Raw genomic sequence first — 19,190 nt, 5'->3', positions numbered from 1 at the left:
TTGCTATGCACACCAACTACCTATCAGCTTGCAGCTTCACCAACTCCGACATGCAGGTAAGAAGCTATGGACCAATCAGGAACAGAGCCCGATCGATGCCAGATGTATAGGCCTGCTGCCAATCCAAATTATGGAGAGTCCTGACCTAGACTAGGAGTTCTCAAACCTTCTTAGGCCGTGACCCCCAAAATAAACATACTGTATATGAACTGGGGACCCCCACCCTGACAAGCAATTGGAATTGTAGGTATTACATTTAATGTGACTTGGTTCCACAGTTAAATATTGTGAAAATAGCAGATTTACTCGCACTGCGAGGCGTTGTGAGCATGTAGATCTGCTATTTTCACAATGTTCGCCTCTTGCTTATTTAATATTTGACAGTTTGGCCAGTTTGGTATTAAAACGGTCTTGAAAATCCTTAAATTGTCACTTTATAAATGTGCAGATACCCTGTATACACTTATGTTGGTTTATTTACCGTTGAGTGAGAGTTTTTTTCTTACATTAAGCTAATCATCTGGGGACCCCACAAAATAATTTGGGGACCCCACTTGGGGTCCCGACCCCAAGTTTGAGAACCACTGTCCTAGACCACCAATTACCCATGATTTGAGCCATATTTTGTATTAAATCAATTAAAAAAAATCATTTTTTTTTTAATTTGAAGATTAAAGTTTCTATTTGAGAACATTTGACTTACAGTATAGTAAGTTAGTAAATACAAATAACTTAAACCCACTTAAGTTTTTTTCTTTTTTTTTGGGGGGGGGGGGGCATGAGCCAATATACAAGCTCACAATGTGTTGCACGTCTGTGAATTGTGATGAATTGTGTGCTTGTATTGTAGTGGTTAGAAATTGGGACACATTGGCTGTATAATAGCACATACAAAAAAGGATAATGGCCGATATTATCAGTCAAACCAATATATCAGTCTGACTCTAGAATGTACAAATCTGGAACTGGAGTTAAACCACTTGAAGGTCTTCACACAAAACCCCAACTCGCATATACAATACTGTATTATGGGGTGTGAATAATTCAGTGGCGTCAGGTCTTCAGCGGGGCAGAGGAGCAGACCCCCAGGGGAGGGGGCGAGGAGCAGGGGACTTGACACTGTGACGGACTGATGGTCCCTCATTGTGGGGGTATTAATAGACACAGAGTGGCTTTTATCTGACAATGAGTGGAGCATGCTGTGACCTGAGGCCACAGTATTTAACACACACACACACACACACACACACACACACACACACACACACACACACACACACACACACACACACACACACACAGACACACGTTATCGTGTGTGCATTCACACTCACAATCACATACTGCATGCATGGCTATACGAGCATACACAAATAGGATTTCTTTCCCATACTGTATGTCACACACACACACACACACACACACACACACACACACACACACACACACACACACACCCTTTTTATGTTTCAGAGTAGAATGGAAATCAATGCAACCAGCTCGTGCCATTCTCTCTCTCTCTCTGAGCTACGGGGTGACGTATGGACTAGGGTCATTCAGAGGGCAGGCAGCATGCACGTAGTGCTGTACAAGTGAACCCCTTGTTGTCTCGTTCAGGGACGAGACAACTCCTTTTGGCACAGTGTGTGTGTGTGTGTGTGTGTTCATGCGTGGATGTGTGCACGTGTGTGTGTGTGCACGCGCGCATTTGTGTGTCTATACCCTCTAATTCACCAGCAGCCAACAAGACTGTTAGTATAGGCTCATGCCTGCATGTATGTGTCAGCAATGTGATTGTGTCTGTTGAAGTGCTCACCTATGACCTTTATAGTGTGTGTGTGTGTGTGTGTGCGTGCGTGCGTGCGTGCGTGCGTACGTGCGTGCGTGCGTGCGTGTATGGTCTCTATCAGTGGAAAGCTTTACTCTGTAACTGTGAGTGCATACATGGTGTGCGTGTGGTGTGGACACTGCATACAGTACTGTAATATATACCACAAAGTGCTCTCAGTGGTGGGAGACGTACTCTTTTAACTGAAGTTGCACTACCACAGTGTAGAAATACTCTGTTACCATTAAAAGTCCCATATTAAAAATTGTACTTGAGTGAATGGCATCAAAGTACACTTAAAAGTACTCCTTATGTCCCAATATTTGTCAAAATCTCACAGCGCTTACACATGGGGAACGCACAGGTCTTGTTCTTTCCATTTTAGACCGTCAGATGACCAGTGTCTTATAATGGACGAGTAGATAGAGGTTTGAGCTCAGCTTTCAACTCTAGGTGTGCAGCAGATAATCCACCTAATTGATTAAATTGATTATTAAAAAAAGGATGACTGATAAAATGATATAATAATAATCGTTATTGGGGGTCAAATATTGCAATTTAGCTTTTTCTTTAGTTTTTTCTTTTTAACCGATTTAGTCGGGAACAACAATATGTTTATTAAATACCTTTCAATCCGGGAACCTCTTTAGGTGTAGTTGTTGCTGTATACAGTAGGCCTATATAGCAACATTGATCTTTGTAATTTATTTGTGTAGTAATTTTTGTTTTCAGAAAACTTAGGTTAGGATTTAGAAGGCGTTTTTTAGAATCGGCCTCAGCTCTAAATGGGTTAATAGAAAAAGTATAATAATAAAACAAAAAATAGTTACAGGCTCACAATTTGTCCAACCACAATGTAGAATATGTATGGTTATTATTCGATAATGTGACACAAGCTGATACAGTTGTTTAATGTTCATTATCTGGAATGTCCTACTGTGACCTGCACTTCCCTCTGTTCACCACTGAGGGGCAGCATCATACTTTATCACTATTTTCTCCAAACTAGAATAGATGACAGGAATTTATTACCTGCTAAAATATCACTATCTACACTGTCTACACACTACATGGATTGAAAAATAGTACAATATTTTACACCGGCTTTTATATAGGCCTACATACATTTTACATGAAATATTGCAATATTGCATTAGTATCGCCATACTTCATATTAGCGAAAGGCTAGGAGTCCTGGGGCGGCTGTGGCTCAGGATATTGAGCAGGTTGTCCAATGTTCTGTGGGTTGGTGGTTTGAATCCTGGCTCCCCCTGTCCACATATCCAAGTGTCCTTGGGCAAGACACTGATGTCGGTGTTAGCCTACTTACTAGTAATGCAACTTAAGTTTACAAGTGAGTTTGTGTGTGCGTGTTTCTGCGTGTGTGCGTGTGCGTGTGTGTGTGTGTGTGTGTGTGTTCCAGATCCTGACCTCCAGCGGTGACGGAACATGTGCCTTGTGGGACGTGGAGAGCTCTCAGCTGCTGCAGAGTTTCCATGGTCACACAGCTGATGTGCTGTCCCTGCACCTCGCCCCCTCTGAGACCGGCAACACCTTTGTGTCTGGGGTGAGGAAGTGTGTGTGTGTGTGTGTGTGAGTGTGAACAATGATGGATGCTCTCTCTATCAATACAATTCAATTCAAAGGAGCGTTATTGGCATGAGAAAACATACGGTATGTTTACATTGCCAAAGCAAGTGTCAAAATATAATAAAAACGGTTGAAAATGGGGAACGTATATACAGCATTGTGTAAACAAGAGAAAAGTCATATCATTTATGATATTGTCGCTGTTGGAATGTCCAAAACCGTTACTTTTCAGGAAATGGAAGAAAAACAAATATCCTGTCTTCAAGTGTAATTATTATTAAGCTCTTGTGAATAATTTTGTTACAATATGTATGAAAAAAAAATGTATTTGCTTCTCAGGGCTGTGATAAGAGATGCATCGTGTGGGACATGCGCTCTGGCCAGAACGTTCAGGCCTTCGAGACCCATGACTCTGATGTCAACAATGTCAGGTGAGGGAGACAAGGGACATGAAACGTACTGATTGTAGCTTTGAAGTTAAATTCAGATCTTACCCCAAATGATCTCCATCTTCACTCCTATATCTCTTTTACAAACCCCTGCACAGTATTTCTCTTTTACTTTGAAAATACATATTTTTCAGTCTTGTTACCATACTGTTAACTCTAGAAATATCTTTACATTTTGTTTTTTTGTGATTCTATCCGCCACGGCTTGTCAGTTTGAACTCGAGGCCATCTGCTCTCATTCACGTAACGCTCTCTTGTACTCTGACATGCTGAACGGGACGTTATGAAGTGAATAGACATACATGTTTATTTATTTCTTCATCTGTGAACATTGTAGTGTTTTGTGTATAATAAAGTTTGACATTTCTTAAGGTATACTTGTTTTTTTTGTGTTCAGGTACTACCCCAGTGGAGATGCTTTTGCCTCTGCCTCTGATGACGCAACAGTGAGTTCTGCCAGTGTTTATCTATACCAGGGGTCTTCAACAGGGGACCCGGGACCCCTAGGGGTCCTCAGAGTTACTACAGGGGGTCCTTCAAATCTTTGTGGGATAGAATTATTTTTTCTCAGTTTTTATATTAACCACTTGAACGCTAACGTCCATATTCTGCGTACTTTAGCCAAAAATAGCAGATCTACAAGCTCACAACGAGCTTGTAGATCGGCTATTTTCGGCAAAGAGGTTTGGTGTAGAGGGGGAAAAAGAGCAGACTAAGTACAGTGAAAGGTGAAGTTTATTAAGTATTGACGGTTTAAGTGGTTACATATCTGATAACACAAATTTACATGAATCCCAAATACACTAATGATTGTGCTGTCAAACGATGAAACAATATGGAATCTGGGTTCCCTGCTTCATCTCTCTCAGCTAAGGGGTCCTTGGCCTGAAAACGTTGAAGACTCCTGATCTATACCTTTTTCCCTTATGTTTTTTTAAGCTTGTTTACTTTATTAGATGGTAGACTGAAGAATGACAATAAGGACTGGGTAGAGATAAGACAGTGAACTGGCTGACCTGCTGCTGATGTCCCTGCTTTGTCATGTCAACATGTTTTCAGTCATGTTTTAATCACATGGACCCAGAGCCGCATTGTTTTGACTGACTCTGATTACACGGGTCAAAGATCACAGACTTCCTTTTTAGAGCAGTGGTTCTCAACCTTTTCTGGATCAGAGCACACTTGAAAATTGAAAAAGTTTTTGCACGGCAGCCTTTATCTCAGCTGCCATCTTAAGAGGTCAGATGGGTGTGTTTATCTTAATGATGAATCAATCGATTGTGCTCTGGCTTGGATCAATGGAACTAATGTTGTATAAATTATTTTTGTTTTGTTTTTTTCCAAGGTTTTAAAAGAATACGAATATACTGTATTTGGGGGCCAACTTCCCCACCAGTGGGCCCTGGCCCACAGGTTGAGAACCACTGCCTTAGTGACACTTAAAGGACAACTTAGTTTTTTTACAACAAAGGTTCATATTTTAGATTGTAATTAGAGAAAAGAAAAGATGAGTGTTAAAATGTTTTCATTTACTGCTTTCGATTGTTTTAAAGATTTTAGTATTTTGATTTCAGTGGGCGGGGGCATGTGTACAACTGGCTAAATATGTCTTTTTAGACACAATAAGCTGGCAATTTCTTTGTTACCATTTACACCAGCCTCCAAGTCACATCTGCCCATGAAGGATTGCGGTGCATCTTGGGAACGGGCTTATGTTATTGTGTCTAAAAAGACATATTTAGCCACTTGCATGCATGCCCCCAACCTGGGGGCATGCATGGAAATCTAAATCTTTAAAATGACTAAAACAATAAAAAGAAGTAAATTAAAACATTTTAACACTCATCTTTTGTTTTCTCTAATGACTATCTAAAATATGAACCCTTGTCGTAAAAAAACAAAGTATAGTATAGTTGTAATATTCTTTTTAGAGTTTTGGGTGTTTTTACAACTCCATGTGGGAAACTTTACACTGTACAATGTACAGGCATTTAATATTTTACAGGGCAAGTTCATTCAAATCAAATGGCCCATCAAGTAACTGGAAAGAAAAATGCCAAGCTTAAAACAGACAAAAGTAACATTCAGACATGGATCTGAAAAGCATTAGTGTATCAGTAAAGTTTATTTAGTTCTCCATTCATATGCTTGCTTCCATGATGAGTCTTTATAATTGAACTAACGTTAGAGCTTCACACATGCTCTATCTTGTTGTGTTATTATTAATTCAACTGTCTACACTGCAGTACTGTAGGTAACTGTGCCAACAGAGAAGTCTAGTAAAGCAGGAAAAACCTTTGTTAGTTCCTAGTTGCCTTTGGCAAAAAACAACAACACCTAATTAGGAAATGTATTTATAGTACTAGAAGCTCGGCCGCGGCCGAGCGTCTAGTTGGCGACCTGGCCAACTCGGGAACGATGTAAATAGGGAATGAATGCCCCGCCCTTTAATGCAAACCCCATTATACCTGTTGTCATAGGACCCGTTTTGACCATCTGTTTGCTTGTGTCCATTTATGCCCATATATGGAGATATCTGTCTGTCTGCGTCCATTTTATGCTCATATATGGAGATCCCTGTATTTGCCTGACGGGCGGCCGAGCATCTAGTCGAGGACCGGCCGACTCGGGAACGATGTAAATAGGGAATGAATGCCCCCACCCTTTAATGCGTTTTGGAAGTATTTTGTCAGGTACATGGGTATCTTAGTCGTGTAGTGTATCTTGTACACCATTGCCCATCGCAAGATGTTGTACTCTGTCGGGTACCGTGAGCCGCCCCACGCTTTGAAAGTGATTAGCAGTGAGGTGAGCCCAAGATGGAAGGTTAAGGTTAATTAGTTTGTTTTGGGCTGTTTGTTTTTAGGGCCTTTGAGGTATCGCGGTACCATACATGGACTGCATAGTCAAAGTGGGGATCAATGATTGCTCCTGTCAGAGTCTTCAATTTATTTTTTCCAACCAGCGAGGCATCCGCTGTAAGATTTATTTATGGTTGATTTATTTTGATTACCTTAGTAATTTTCTCACTGGAAAGATTTGCCTCTAAGATGCAACCCAAGTAGGTTTTGTCTTTTCTTGTTATTACATTGTCACCCACTTTGATGGTGAAGTTGTCGACCTTGCTGAGGTTAGGAATTGACGCAAAGGGTGGTGAGTCGTGACTGTCCTTAATGATACGGTGAGCTTTGACTTGCATAGTCGATGCGACTTGCATAATGACAACTGTGTGTGTGTGTGTGTGTGTGTGTGTGTGTGTGTGTGTGTGTGTGTGTGTGTGTGTGTGTGTGTGTGTGTGTGTGTGTGTGTGTGTGTGTTTCAGTGTCGTCTCTATGACCTGCGTGCTGACCGCGAGGTCGCCATCTACCAGAAGGACAGCATCATTTTCGGTGCTACAAGTGTGGACTTCTCTCAGAGTGGTAAGGGAACACTGCTCTTATTGGTTCAGAGCAGTAAGGAAACACTGAGCTTATTGGTTCAGAGCAGTAAGGGAACACTGCTCTCATTGGTTCAGAGCAGTAAGGAAACACTGCTCTTATTGGTTCAGAGCAGTAAGGGAACACTGCTCTCATTGGTTCAGAGCAGTAAGGAAACACTGCTCTTATTGGTTCAGAGCAGTAAGGGAACACTGCTCTCATTGGTTCAGAGCAGTAAGGGAACACTGCTCTCATTGGTTCAGAGCAGTAAGGGAACACTGCTCTCATTGGTTCAGAGCAGTAAGGGAACACTGCTCTCATTGGTTCAGAGCAGTAAGGGAACACTGCTCTCATTGGTTCAGAGCAGTAAGGAAACACTGCTCTTATTGGTTCAGAGCAGTAAGGGAACACTGCTCTTATTGGTTCAGAGTAGTAAGGGAACACTACCCTCATTGGTTCAGAGCAGTAAGGAAACACTGCTCTTATTGGTTCAGAGTAGTAAGGGAACACTGCTCTTATTGGTTCAGAGTAGTAAGGGAACACTGCTCTTATTGGTTCAGAGTAGTAAGGGAACACTACCCTCATTGGTTCAGAGTAGTAAGGGAACACTGCTCTTATTGGTTCAGAGCAGTAAGGGAACACTACCCTCATTGGTTCAGAGCAGTAACGGAACACTACCCTCATTGGTTCAGAGCAGTAAGGGAACACTACCCTCATTGGTTCAGAGCAGTAAGGGAACACTACCCTCATTGGTTCAGAGCAGTAAGGGAACACTGCTCTTATTGGTTCAGAGCTGTAAGGGAACACTGCTCTTATTGGTTCAGAGAAGTAAGAAGACACTGCCCTCATTGGTTCAGAGCAGTAAGGGAACACTACCCTCATTGGTTCAGAGCAGTAAGGGAACACTGCTCTCATTGGTTCAGAGCAGTAAGGAAACACTGCTCTTATTGGTTCAGAGAAGTAAGAGGACACTGCTCTCATTGGTTCAGAGCAGTAAGGAAACACTGCTCTTATTGGTTCAGAGAAGTAAGAGGACACTGCTCTCATTGGTTCAGAGCAGTAAGGGAATACTGCTCTCATTGGTTCAGAGCAGTAAGAGGACACTGCTCTCATTGGTTCAGAGCAGTAAGAGGACACTGCTCTGATTGGTTCAGAGCAGTAAGAGGACACTGCTCTCATTGGTTCAGAGCAGTAAGAGGACACTGCTCTTATTGGTTCAGAGGGATAAGTAATATGTGGGTTGTCAAAATTGGACCTGTGCACTGTGCAGGGCTGTTTCCTTTTGCTGCTGTGCGTTATTAACAAAAGATCAAAGAGCAAATAAAGGATTATGAAAAGAAAGCGTATTAATGATAAGATCAACCAGGTTTTCTTAATTCAAGAAGTGTATGGAGTATTGGAATAAACCCAATTTTTCATATTTCCTCCCTCTCTTGTGTCATGTCCCCACCAGGACGCCTGCTGTTTGCTGGCTACAACGACTACACTGTGAACGCCTGGGACGTGCTGAAGGGAACCCGCGTCTCCATCCTGTTCGGTCACGAGAACCGCGTCAGTTCCCTCAAAGCGTCACCAGATGGCACTGCGTTCTGCACAGCCTCCTGGGACAACACTCTGAGAGTGAGCCATGGTTTGCATGTTTCATGTAGAGCGGGGGTCTTCAACAGGGGGTCCGGGACGGGTCCTCCAAATCTTCCAATCCTTTTATATTAACAACTTGAACCCTACATATTCTGAGAACTGTAGACAAAAATAGCAGATCTACAAGCTCACAACATGTAGATCGGCTATATTCGGCAAAGAGGTTTGGTGTAGAGAGGAAAAAGAGCAGACTAAGTACAGAGTAAAAGGTCAAAGGTCCGTTTATTAAGTATAGATGGTTCAAGTGGTTAAATATCTGAAAACACTAATTGACATGAATCCAAAATACACTGATGATCATAGCTGCCGTGCTAAGTTGTGATGTTGTAGATTGTTTGTACACATTGTGAGCTTGTAGATTCACATGAGATCGCAAATTCATTTTGCAATTGCGTTAAACGTTATCATTAGTTAACAAGTTAACGTCACACTTCTGCAGCGCTCAGTGGTTACATTTAAAATGCAGCAGAATGGACCACTCATTTGTTGCACAGTTATGAATATGCTATGATATGACAGCAAAATGTGTGGTTTTATTGATTTTGATCAATAAAAAATATCCCTGCTATACACTGGCCTGGATAGCTAGCTGCATTTAGCATTCACTAATGCTAACATTAACACTGTTCAAACAGGCACGGCATTTAATTAAAATGATTTAAGGGGAGAAGAAAGTGTTGTTTTAGATTCACAACAGTACCTGCACGATTGGGTAATTCACTGTGGATTCCTCAGAACGCAACTACTGGCCTGACTAGCTTGCTAGCTAGCTGCATTGTGCTAATATAAACACGGCTCAAACAGACTTCAAACAGTCACGGCTGCTATTATGGTTCTGTTTTGGAACAGCCTACTTTCACAAACTACTAAGTTAATAATGATCAACTCCAAACTTACACGTGAGGTGGTCCACTTCAGCTCGCTCGTCTCTGGTTACTGCAGTACTGCTCTCCAGACTAGAGTAATCTATATGCTCTCCACTCCACCGGCGTTCCAGCACCCAGGACGGTCCTACCGAGACTTCCGCTTTATTCGTGCCCACGAAAACATTTAATCGTTCCCTCGATTAATGCTATTTCGTGGCCATGAATTAATTATTTTGTGGCCACGAAATAGTAATTCGTGGGCACGAAATAGTAATTCGTGGCCACGACATAGTAATTTGTGGCCACGAAATAGCTTTTTTTTCCTTTTTTTTTCTCCAATGTCCACTAGAGGGCTCCGTACAGATCAAATGAAGGTGCTTCTTTTTTCTTCAAATAGTCAAACAGTTTTATTCATGACATAAACTCATCCACTGTCCTGTCCTGTCCTGTTCTCTTGTCTTCTATAGATCTGGGCCTGAAGCTGTGAGGACCACTTTCATCCATGGTCTGGAATAGGGCTAAGAAGAGGGGTTCAGAATGCTGACCCTGAAATGAACACTGCTGTAAGAATGTGTTGCCGTCCCTTTAGTCATCATCATGAACTCACACACTACACATGCACACAGCTACTGTAGCTCACCTCGGACCATGATCTCAGTACAAGGGCCTTCAATAGGGGGTCCTCAGAGTTACTACAGGGGGTCCTCAGTTTATCTGTGCAACGTAGGTTTGGCACGTGGAAGCTACTGTACTCATTTGAATGAACATGAATGGTCTTTCGACGAGTTTGTATTCCTAATGTTTGTTATTGTTAGCTCAATAAAAAACAAAAAAAAGTGTTATTCTATTAGCAGTATTCACTGGTGGACACAGTACTCAACCCCAGTACTTGAGTCAAAACCTAGATATTCCTGGTCAAATATTAATTGTATTCAAAAGTACAAAGCATATTTTCTTTTTATTATCAATACTGTATAGAAATGTAGAAACCCCCCCAAAACTAACAAACAATAAACAAATAAACTATAATGTATTTTTGTTTGGGTCTCATAGGTCCTGTGAAATATAAATACAAGTTGTCTTTGAAATGTAGTGGCGTGAAAGTCATAAGCACCCCCCCTCAAGTAAATGTATTTAGTTGCTGTCCACCATTGGCATTATTTGTTGATGATGATGTGCATTAAGAAAAGGCAGAGTGAAACTTTTGTTATGACCTCTACAGTGTAACCCTCCAGCAGCATGTCTATTGCCCTGGAATGTAGTTTAATTGCAGACAAGTACTTCTTGTCTTGTACATTATGTACATTAAATCACTGCCAATACTCAGTTCCTCTAAAGACTGCAAAAAAGAAAACACGCAAGACAGTTTAACAAAGCACATTTTGTTCATACTGTAGAACAGTGGTTCTCAAACTTTTTTTTTTCTCTCTCTCTCTTCTTTTTTTTAGAAAACAGACGATATACTGTTCACGGTCAAAAGTTGGTAGTTTGGCTATTTTCGAATAGGCAAAACAATTTAAATAAATAAGGCATAAATGTTTTGAACTGCCTGGCTGGAACCCCTTCAAGGACCCATTGGTGTCACCAGACCAGTGCTGTAGAACTACAGTATGTTTTGACACATTCATGTACAGTAACTATGGATTTTTATTGTTTCTGATTATCATTTCCTTGACTGCACAGTGCACACACCAATGTGACACCAAGAGGACAATAAAAATATATTTGAAGTAATCAATTTGTTTTTCCATTTTGTTCTTTTCAAATCATTTTGTTTCGGTTGTGGTTTTCAGTATTGGATCCATCCTTCTACTAACAATAATAATACATAATGTATTTGTCATTGTTATGTTTCATTGGAAGCATGTAGGTCTATGAAGAAATTCGAAGTTAGAATAGTAAATCTGATGATGATTCACAAAACTCGTTTGGATTATTATTATTTCTTTATTTTTGTATCAGGAGAAATAATTAACCGAAATCGTAGCTTTCAAAATAATAATATAAACAGTGGAATTTATCTGTTTCCACACTGCATGTTTTGCCCTCTTCTGCTCTCAGGTTACTATAGAAGACCTTTATTTTCTAAAAGTTGATAACGGCTGGTTATTTAATGCAGTATATTCTAATAAAAATTACACTTCGCATGGCATCAAACACAACACACGTGCATATCTCCTTGTATGGGCCGCTCTGTCCATGACATCAGCTGTGGTGATGCCGGTCTCTGCGTACTTTCTATGACCTTAGTCTCGTAACACAAGACACAGGGATTACGTCACGGACAGAAGGGCCCATACATGGAGATGCACGTGTGTTGTGTTTGCACTGTTCACTTCGCAGGTGCGTTTTTGTCTATAATAATGATTATTTGACAGGGACAAGGTGCAATTCCGGGAAATTACAAGTGTGGTTGCACTGACGTGAGTCGCGAGGAATCCTCTGGGATATTTGACCATTTATTATATTACATATTGTGTGATTGTCCAATCAGAAAAGGGACAATAAAAGGTCTATTGAACTGGGTTTACAGAGAAGTAAACTGAAAACAGGTTTACTCTAGGTGGAATAAAAGTTTACAGAAACCTTTGGAACAATAGTCTGTTTGCACCGCTCAAAAACATGAACCTTTGCATTGTATAAAGGCTGGGTTTCCAGCTGAGGCTAATTTGCTGTCCCTGGTTAGGCCTTTCTATACAAATATCTACCTAGTTAAATAAGCACATGCATGAAGCTCTAATCTAACGTGTATCTGCAGCAACATGTGGATGGACACCTATTGGCAGTGAAAATGTCTGGACAGAACAGTAAAAGAAACAAAACTTGTGTAGAGTTATCATGTTATTGGGTTGAGGAGTTATGCTAAAAGCTCCTTGGTCTTCCCTGCTAGCTGTTTATCTATGTCAGCTGTAAAGCCATCCGTCATTTGCTGGAGCTGTTTTTCTACCAGTCGTACGGTATCTTCTGACTGCCCATCCTTGGCCTTCTTGACTTGTGAGAGAGCGTCGGCACGGACTCTCCTCAACGAGTCCTTGGCCTTGTTGCTGAACTGCTTGGCCATCTTGGTGAGGTTCTCACGGTGCTCACATGTTACCTTGGGAATGGGCAACTTGATGATGGCCCCGTCCACCTCTGGGTTAAGTTTCATGCTATTCTCTCTCAGGGCACGGGTGGCAGCTGCTGTGGCTTCAGGGAAGCTGGTCATGTTGACAACTAGGAGCTGTGTAGATCTCATGGAGATCTGACCCAGCTGGTTGAGGGGGAACCTCCCATCTTTAGTGGTCACCACAATGTGGTCCAGTGCTCCTGGTGAGGTTCGAATGCTGAGGTTTCGACTGATGTCATCTCTAAACGTGTCGAGTACAGCCATCATGTCGCCCTTCACTTCATCAAGACTGATGATGTCCTCCACCAGAGCAAAGTTAATGGTCACCTTTGATGGCTGACCTTTTACCTTGTCTTTGGCCTTCCTCGTTGCGTAGGACCTGGTGCAGATGTCAGGGGTGCTAGTAGTCTGGTGGCACAGCAGAGATGCGCTGGCACTACCTGGACACCTGGCCAGTTGCACCAGAGATCGGCATAGCACTGACTGCAGAAGATTCAAATTATTCATAGCCATTATTTACATGAAATGTACATTTAAATCTTTAAATCTTTAAACATTCGGTACGAAGCAAATTTGACACCCATTCACCTTGTCACAACAGGGAGGTTCGTTTGGTTCGAGCCTGGTCTGAGGACACATAACCAGATGTATAGGAGCTCAACGCTCAATAAGAGTTTAATACAAGCTCATGCCTATAAAGTACATTATACAGCCAGTGCTCTGACATCACTGTGATGTGGTTGTTCTGATTGGTAAGTGCTGTGACATCACTGTGATGTGGTTGTTCTGATTGGTCAGTGCTGTGACATCACAGTGATGTGGTTGTTCTGAATGGTCAGTGTTGTGATACATGTGTTTATGTGGCCAATATTGATTAACAGTAGACTTTTCTCTGTTTTGTTTTTAGACAATGGTCAAAGATCAAGGATCAGTGTTCTGCATCCACATCACCATGTAGAGTGTGTGTTTGTGTTTGTGTGCGTGTGTGTGTGCGTGTGTGCGTGCGTTCTTGTGTGTGTGTGTGTGTGTGTGTGTGTGTGTGTGTGTGTGTGTGTGTGTGTGTGTGTGTGTGTGTGCGTGCGTGTGTGCGTGCGTGCGTGCGTGCGTGTGTATTTAGCGTGCGTGCGTATTTTTTTGTTATATCTGACTTTGAATACAAAGCTGAAAATCCTCCACACACACACACACACACACACACACACACACACACACACACACACACACACACACACACACACACACACACACACACACACACACACACACAGGCACACACAGGCACAAACACGCACACATACCTGTACTGGCTGTACACACTTACACCCTAACCCTAACTCTGGTGAAATTCAGTCTTCTATTATCAAAGTATTTATTCACACATTATGCAAATGACCCCCGAGTCTACATCAGAACAATGGGATTTAGGTTTAGTTTAGTTTAGTGTAGTTTATTTGATCACTCACATTTTTACAAGTCATACATCCACTTAGTCATTGTTACATGTGATCAAAAGGAATAGGCTGAAGCTGAAAGCTTGTGGATGCCTATCCTACTTATTCATAGAGTAAAATACAGTGATTAGTTATAGGAATGTTTGAAATTCAAAGATACATCGGCCTCATAGCAGATATGAGAAAAGAATCAAAATCAGAACGGTTTCCCTTTAATACCCATAACCGCTGACCTTGCGGTCATGGCACCTACAGATATATTTTCGTCCATGTCTTATACCCTGTATCCCTAAACTTCTTCGCCTTTTTTTTTTACTATTTTGAAAAACATTTAACAAATATTTCAAATAGCCGATCTACATCGACACGTTGTGAGCTTGTAGATCAGCTATTTGAAATACATTTAAAAACAATCAATATAATAAAAATACCAAAAAGGTTTAGGAATTAGGGGCATGGACGAAAATAGAGCCCAAAAGTAACCTGACAGTGCGTTGCATCACATCTCTCCTCCTTTCTTGTCTACCTACTTCACTAAATAGCCCCAAAACAAAAAAACAAAAAAAGGATCCCCATAATGTTGACTCCCGTACCGGAATTTCTCAAAGAGAACCTCAAGGTCATCAGGGCCGGCTGCAGGATGAAATGAGTAAGGGGGCTTTTGAAAATTGTGAGGGGGCACATCTTTTTTATATAGGCTAGTAATAACGAACATTCTTTTTATTATCTATAATACCTATAACAGATGCCAGTTTTTGGGAGCTGAAATAACAGCCGCTGCTGCTCCGCTGTGGTTTAGGTGATTTTAAATTGCAGATTAAACTGTGTTTCAATACTGCTATTGTAATCTCTATGACAATAATAATATTCAGCCAATATTTGTGTTGTTTTTTGATATTTTCTTGACTTTACGTAGAATATAAACTGAGGGGGTATAACTTGCAACTGAGGGTTCAATGCCCCCCAGGCCCCCCCGTAGCACCGGGCCTGAAGGTCATTGAGGTTCTTGTGAATGAGTTTTGGGGATTACATTCAAAAAAGCTCTTAAAGGACCACTTGAGTCATTTTCAACCTATGCTCATATAATTGGTTGTCCCTAGCATTTCTGTCTACTAACTCTGTGTCTCAGAGGTGGGCTGTGGACAGTTCAGAAACCTACATAAGCCTAGCACCATGCAGTGACATCATGGGTAGTAGGCAGGTTTGGTCATTTCAAACAAGATTTCCAACTTTTATTTTTTTATTGATACAATAACAAGGCTATTTCAGCGTGCTAACTTTCCAGAAAGTGAAAGGCCTTCTGGATTAGGATCCAATTAATCTTGTCTCGGTCTTGACTCTGAGAGAGATCCCCCGCCTCGTCAGTCTCTGAAAATACATCATGAGAGTCATCAAGAAAAAAACCCACCAAAGTGTCTGAGCTGCAGCGACGTTCCGCTCTCAGTCATGGAACTACTCTCTTTTCTGCAGCTCTCACTTCCACATATAATTTGCTCTACAACGTCACTCTGTTCTTTCATAGAAATCTGAACCAATGTGACATCATCTGCCATGAGACTCAGGCAAATGCAGGGGAGGAGGGGCAGGGGATGTGTGGCCCACACATCCCCTGCCCCTCCTCCCCTGCATTTGCCTAACCCTTTTGCCCCTGAAGTGCAGTGTTAGTAAAAAACACCCGCGGGGCCTTATCAAGAAGAATATACAGATACAGCAATAATAATTTCATGGCTATAATAAAATGAGTTGACTGATGTCAGTAATTTTTCCTTTCCCTTCCACATGAAGCATGTGACATCACATGTCCATGTCCTCTTTCGTTATAATTTCTCTTTCCCCTCCACCTGAAGCATATGTGACATCACGTGTCACATGTCCTTGTCTGTTACGCACATGTGGCTTTGGGCTGTGACCAGGAGACAGGCACTCAGCATTGAGATGGTGAGTTGTCCGTTTCATTGTGTGTTTAATTCTCCCTGCCTGCCCCCATCCATTATTTGTTTTTTTACACTTTGCTTTCTCTGAAGATTAAACAAAAAAAGAAATATGGTAATTTGTTTTGAGCTTTTGTAAGTTTTGTACAGTCTGACAGTTTCCCCCAGTTCCAATCAATGTTATAGATTAAGTTCTAAACAAATGGACTATCAAACCAACATCTTAAATCTAGAATTCTAATGCAAGGGTACTTAAACTATGGTCTCAAATCTAGTACCGTATGAACTCCTGATTCACCGACACCTATACTGTAGCTGCCACAAAAAACAGACCTGAACACTTTTCTGCAGCTGAAGTAAGTACACACAGGGGCACTCACTCACGCACGCACGCACGCACGCACGCACGCACGCACGCACGCACACACACACACACACACACACACACACACACACACACACACACACACACACACACACACACACACACACACACACACACACACCTGGTAAAAAATAAAGGTAAATAAATCCTTAAATCTTTAGTTATCAGCATTTTCATGAGCTGCGCCTAGACATTGAGCTCCCCAGGTACACAGTGGAAAGTAACTACTCAATTACAATACGTATCTGAGTAGGCTACTTCTTCCAACACTGGGTACACAGGTACAGTATTGATTGTTTGGAAGCCTGAATATGTAAATGGTGAACAAAGTCCAAAATGAGGTAAGCTTGTCAATTTGGTTGATTTAATTATCTAATTGACCCACTTGTTTGCTTTCAACTTGAACAAAAGCAAAGGCATAGCATAGCCACAGCCACAGGGGCAGATTAACCACTTAAAGCTTAAAACGTCTAGTTAGTAAATCTGTCCTGACCTGAGATGGTACTGTACTTGGTCCACTCTTGTTTCTCTCTACACCAAAACGCTTTGCTGCAAATAGGCAATCTACAAGCTCACAATTCGGCATTGTGTAGGTTAAGATATCATCTGCAGGCATTTTATCATACTGGATTTACATTCTATAACCTGCATTATTTACCGGTACATGATATTTATTTGAATGTAAAAAATAAAGAAACCTTAATAATAATAATAATAAAAATCACACCCGTGTGAACTGAGCGGTGGTTTATCTCTCCCCCCCCCCCTCCCCCCCCCCCCCCCCCCCCCCGTGTGTGTGTGTGTGTGTGTGTGTGTGTGTGTGTGTGCGTGTGTGTGTGCGTGTGTGTGTGCCTGGCCTGGCCTGAAAACAGCGCCCCTCCCTTAACATGTGTGGTCATAAAAGGTACTACACCACTTGAGGCTACATACAGACATACAAACAAACAAACAAACATACATACCTACACACACGGCCACGCTATGGAGACGGTGTGACCACCGCTCAAAAATAACATAAGATTATATATACTGTAATGTAGGCTATAGCCCCCTCCCCCTATTTCTTTCTTTCTTTCTTTCTTTCTTTCTTTCTTTCTCTTTCTTTCTTTAATTAACAGGAACATACACATTAATGCACATACATGAAAATGTAATTAACCAGCTAATAATGATCTCATGTAAACATGCCGCATTTAGATTTAGCTAGAAGCTAATTTCCATCCGTAGTCCCCACATAAAAAAACACAACACTGGTATAGGACCCCTGGGTATTTGCCCCATTTCACTTAAAACTTTCAAATCGATTTCCTTTGTTCTTTACTTTTTTTTTTTTTTTTTTACCGATATGGAATTCAAAATATATCAGAATATTAGTAGGCCTAAGAACCCTGAACGGTCAGACAACAATATTATTGTTTATGAAATAATGGGAGCACACTGTGTACCCTGTACTGTAAATAATGTTCTCATGGGTCGCACAACACCTCACTGGGGTTCAACACACACACACACACACACACACACACACACACACACACACACACACACACACACACACACACACACACGTAAGTACACACACACACACACACACACACGCACACACACGCACGCGCACGCACACGCACGCACACGCGCGCAACACACGCACACACGCGCGCGCGCGCACACACACACACACACACACACACACACACACACACACACACACACACACACACACACACAGACACACACACTCTCACACACACACACACACGTAAGTACACACACACACGCACGCGCACACGTGCACACGCACACGCACACGCTCCCTCACACACACACACACACGCACATGCACACGCGCGCGCACGCACACACACACACACACACACACACACACACACACACACACACACACACACACACACACATACACACACACACACACACACAGTTGTATAGAACTATAACACAATCTATTCAATTTAATTTAGACATTCATAATAAAGGACAGGCATGAAAATGGTATCTAGTGATTTACAACTGTTTAAAATATTGAAATATTCTCAATCTGAATAAAGTTTATATACGGTAAATTAAATTGCTTCGATCATGTTAGCGTGAAGATCGTTTTGGATCCATCCGCTGGTTAGTAGCCTACATCTAGGGCTAGGCTACCTGTAGGCTATGTACAGCTATCCCAAAATTCAATGTAGCCTACTCATATTTATTACTCAAAAAAACAAATGATATGCTTTATACATGCTTTTTTTACAGAACATTTTACTGTGCAGTCTGCCATCAGCCATGTTTTTGTTTTGGATTCTACAACTATGCAGTTTATAACAAATTAACATTCCTTAATCGATTTATTGATTGATTGATTAATTGATTGATTGATTGATTGATTGATTGATTGATTAGATCCATTTGCAAACTTTGTCTGTGTCACAAGTCATGACTCATGTTGCATCAAATAACATGTAACAAGACATCCAGGACATGTCATGCACAATACATTATTACATCACCACTCACATCA

General features: G+C 41.5%; 2 protein-coding genes across 2 annotated transcripts in view; one reads left to right on the top strand and one right to left on the bottom strand.

Moving 5' to 3' along the window:
• The window catches only part of gnb5b (guanine nucleotide binding protein (G protein), beta 5b), a gene marked incomplete at its 5' end in the record, with an annotated part of 17,520 nt that extends 7,160 nt beyond the window's left edge, over positions 1-10,360 (top strand). Inside the window, 7 exons of the mRNA XM_080729558.1 lie at positions 1-56; positions 3,252-3,395; positions 3,758-3,849; positions 4,265-4,313; positions 7,190-7,286; positions 8,737-8,903; positions 10,258-10,360. The exon at positions 1-56 is cut by the window's left edge and continues 77 nt beyond it. Coding sequence (XP_080585684.1) covers positions 1-56; positions 3,252-3,395; positions 3,758-3,849; positions 4,265-4,313; positions 7,190-7,286; positions 8,737-8,903; positions 10,258-10,269 — 617 coding nt within the window. The 3' untranslated portion in view covers positions 10,270-10,360. The remainder of the gene's footprint in view (positions 57-3,251; positions 3,396-3,757; positions 3,850-4,264; positions 4,314-7,189; positions 7,287-8,736; positions 8,904-10,257) is intronic.
• Positions 10,361-12,647: 2,287 nt separating this feature from the next.
• LOC308288711 (ribosome-recycling factor, mitochondrial-like) lies at positions 12,648-13,409 on the bottom strand (the record flags this gene model as incomplete). The annotated part of the gene is made up of 1 exon (XM_080730181.1): positions 12,648-13,409. One exon carries the CDS (start codon positions 13,407-13,409, stop codon positions 12,648-12,650), a length of 762 nt encoding a protein of 253 aa, XP_080586307.1.
• Positions 13,410-19,190: the final 5,781 nt, after the last annotated feature.

This window comes from Nannobrachium achirus (genome assembly GCF_963921795.1).
Source record: "Nannobrachium achirus genome assembly, chromosome: 7".
In the NCBI taxonomy this organism is placed as follows: domain Eukaryota; kingdom Metazoa; phylum Chordata; class Actinopteri; order Myctophiformes; family Myctophidae; genus Nannobrachium; species Nannobrachium achirus.
Note: the sequence above shows the minus strand (reverse complement) of the source record. Positions and strands in the feature narration are given on the sequence as shown.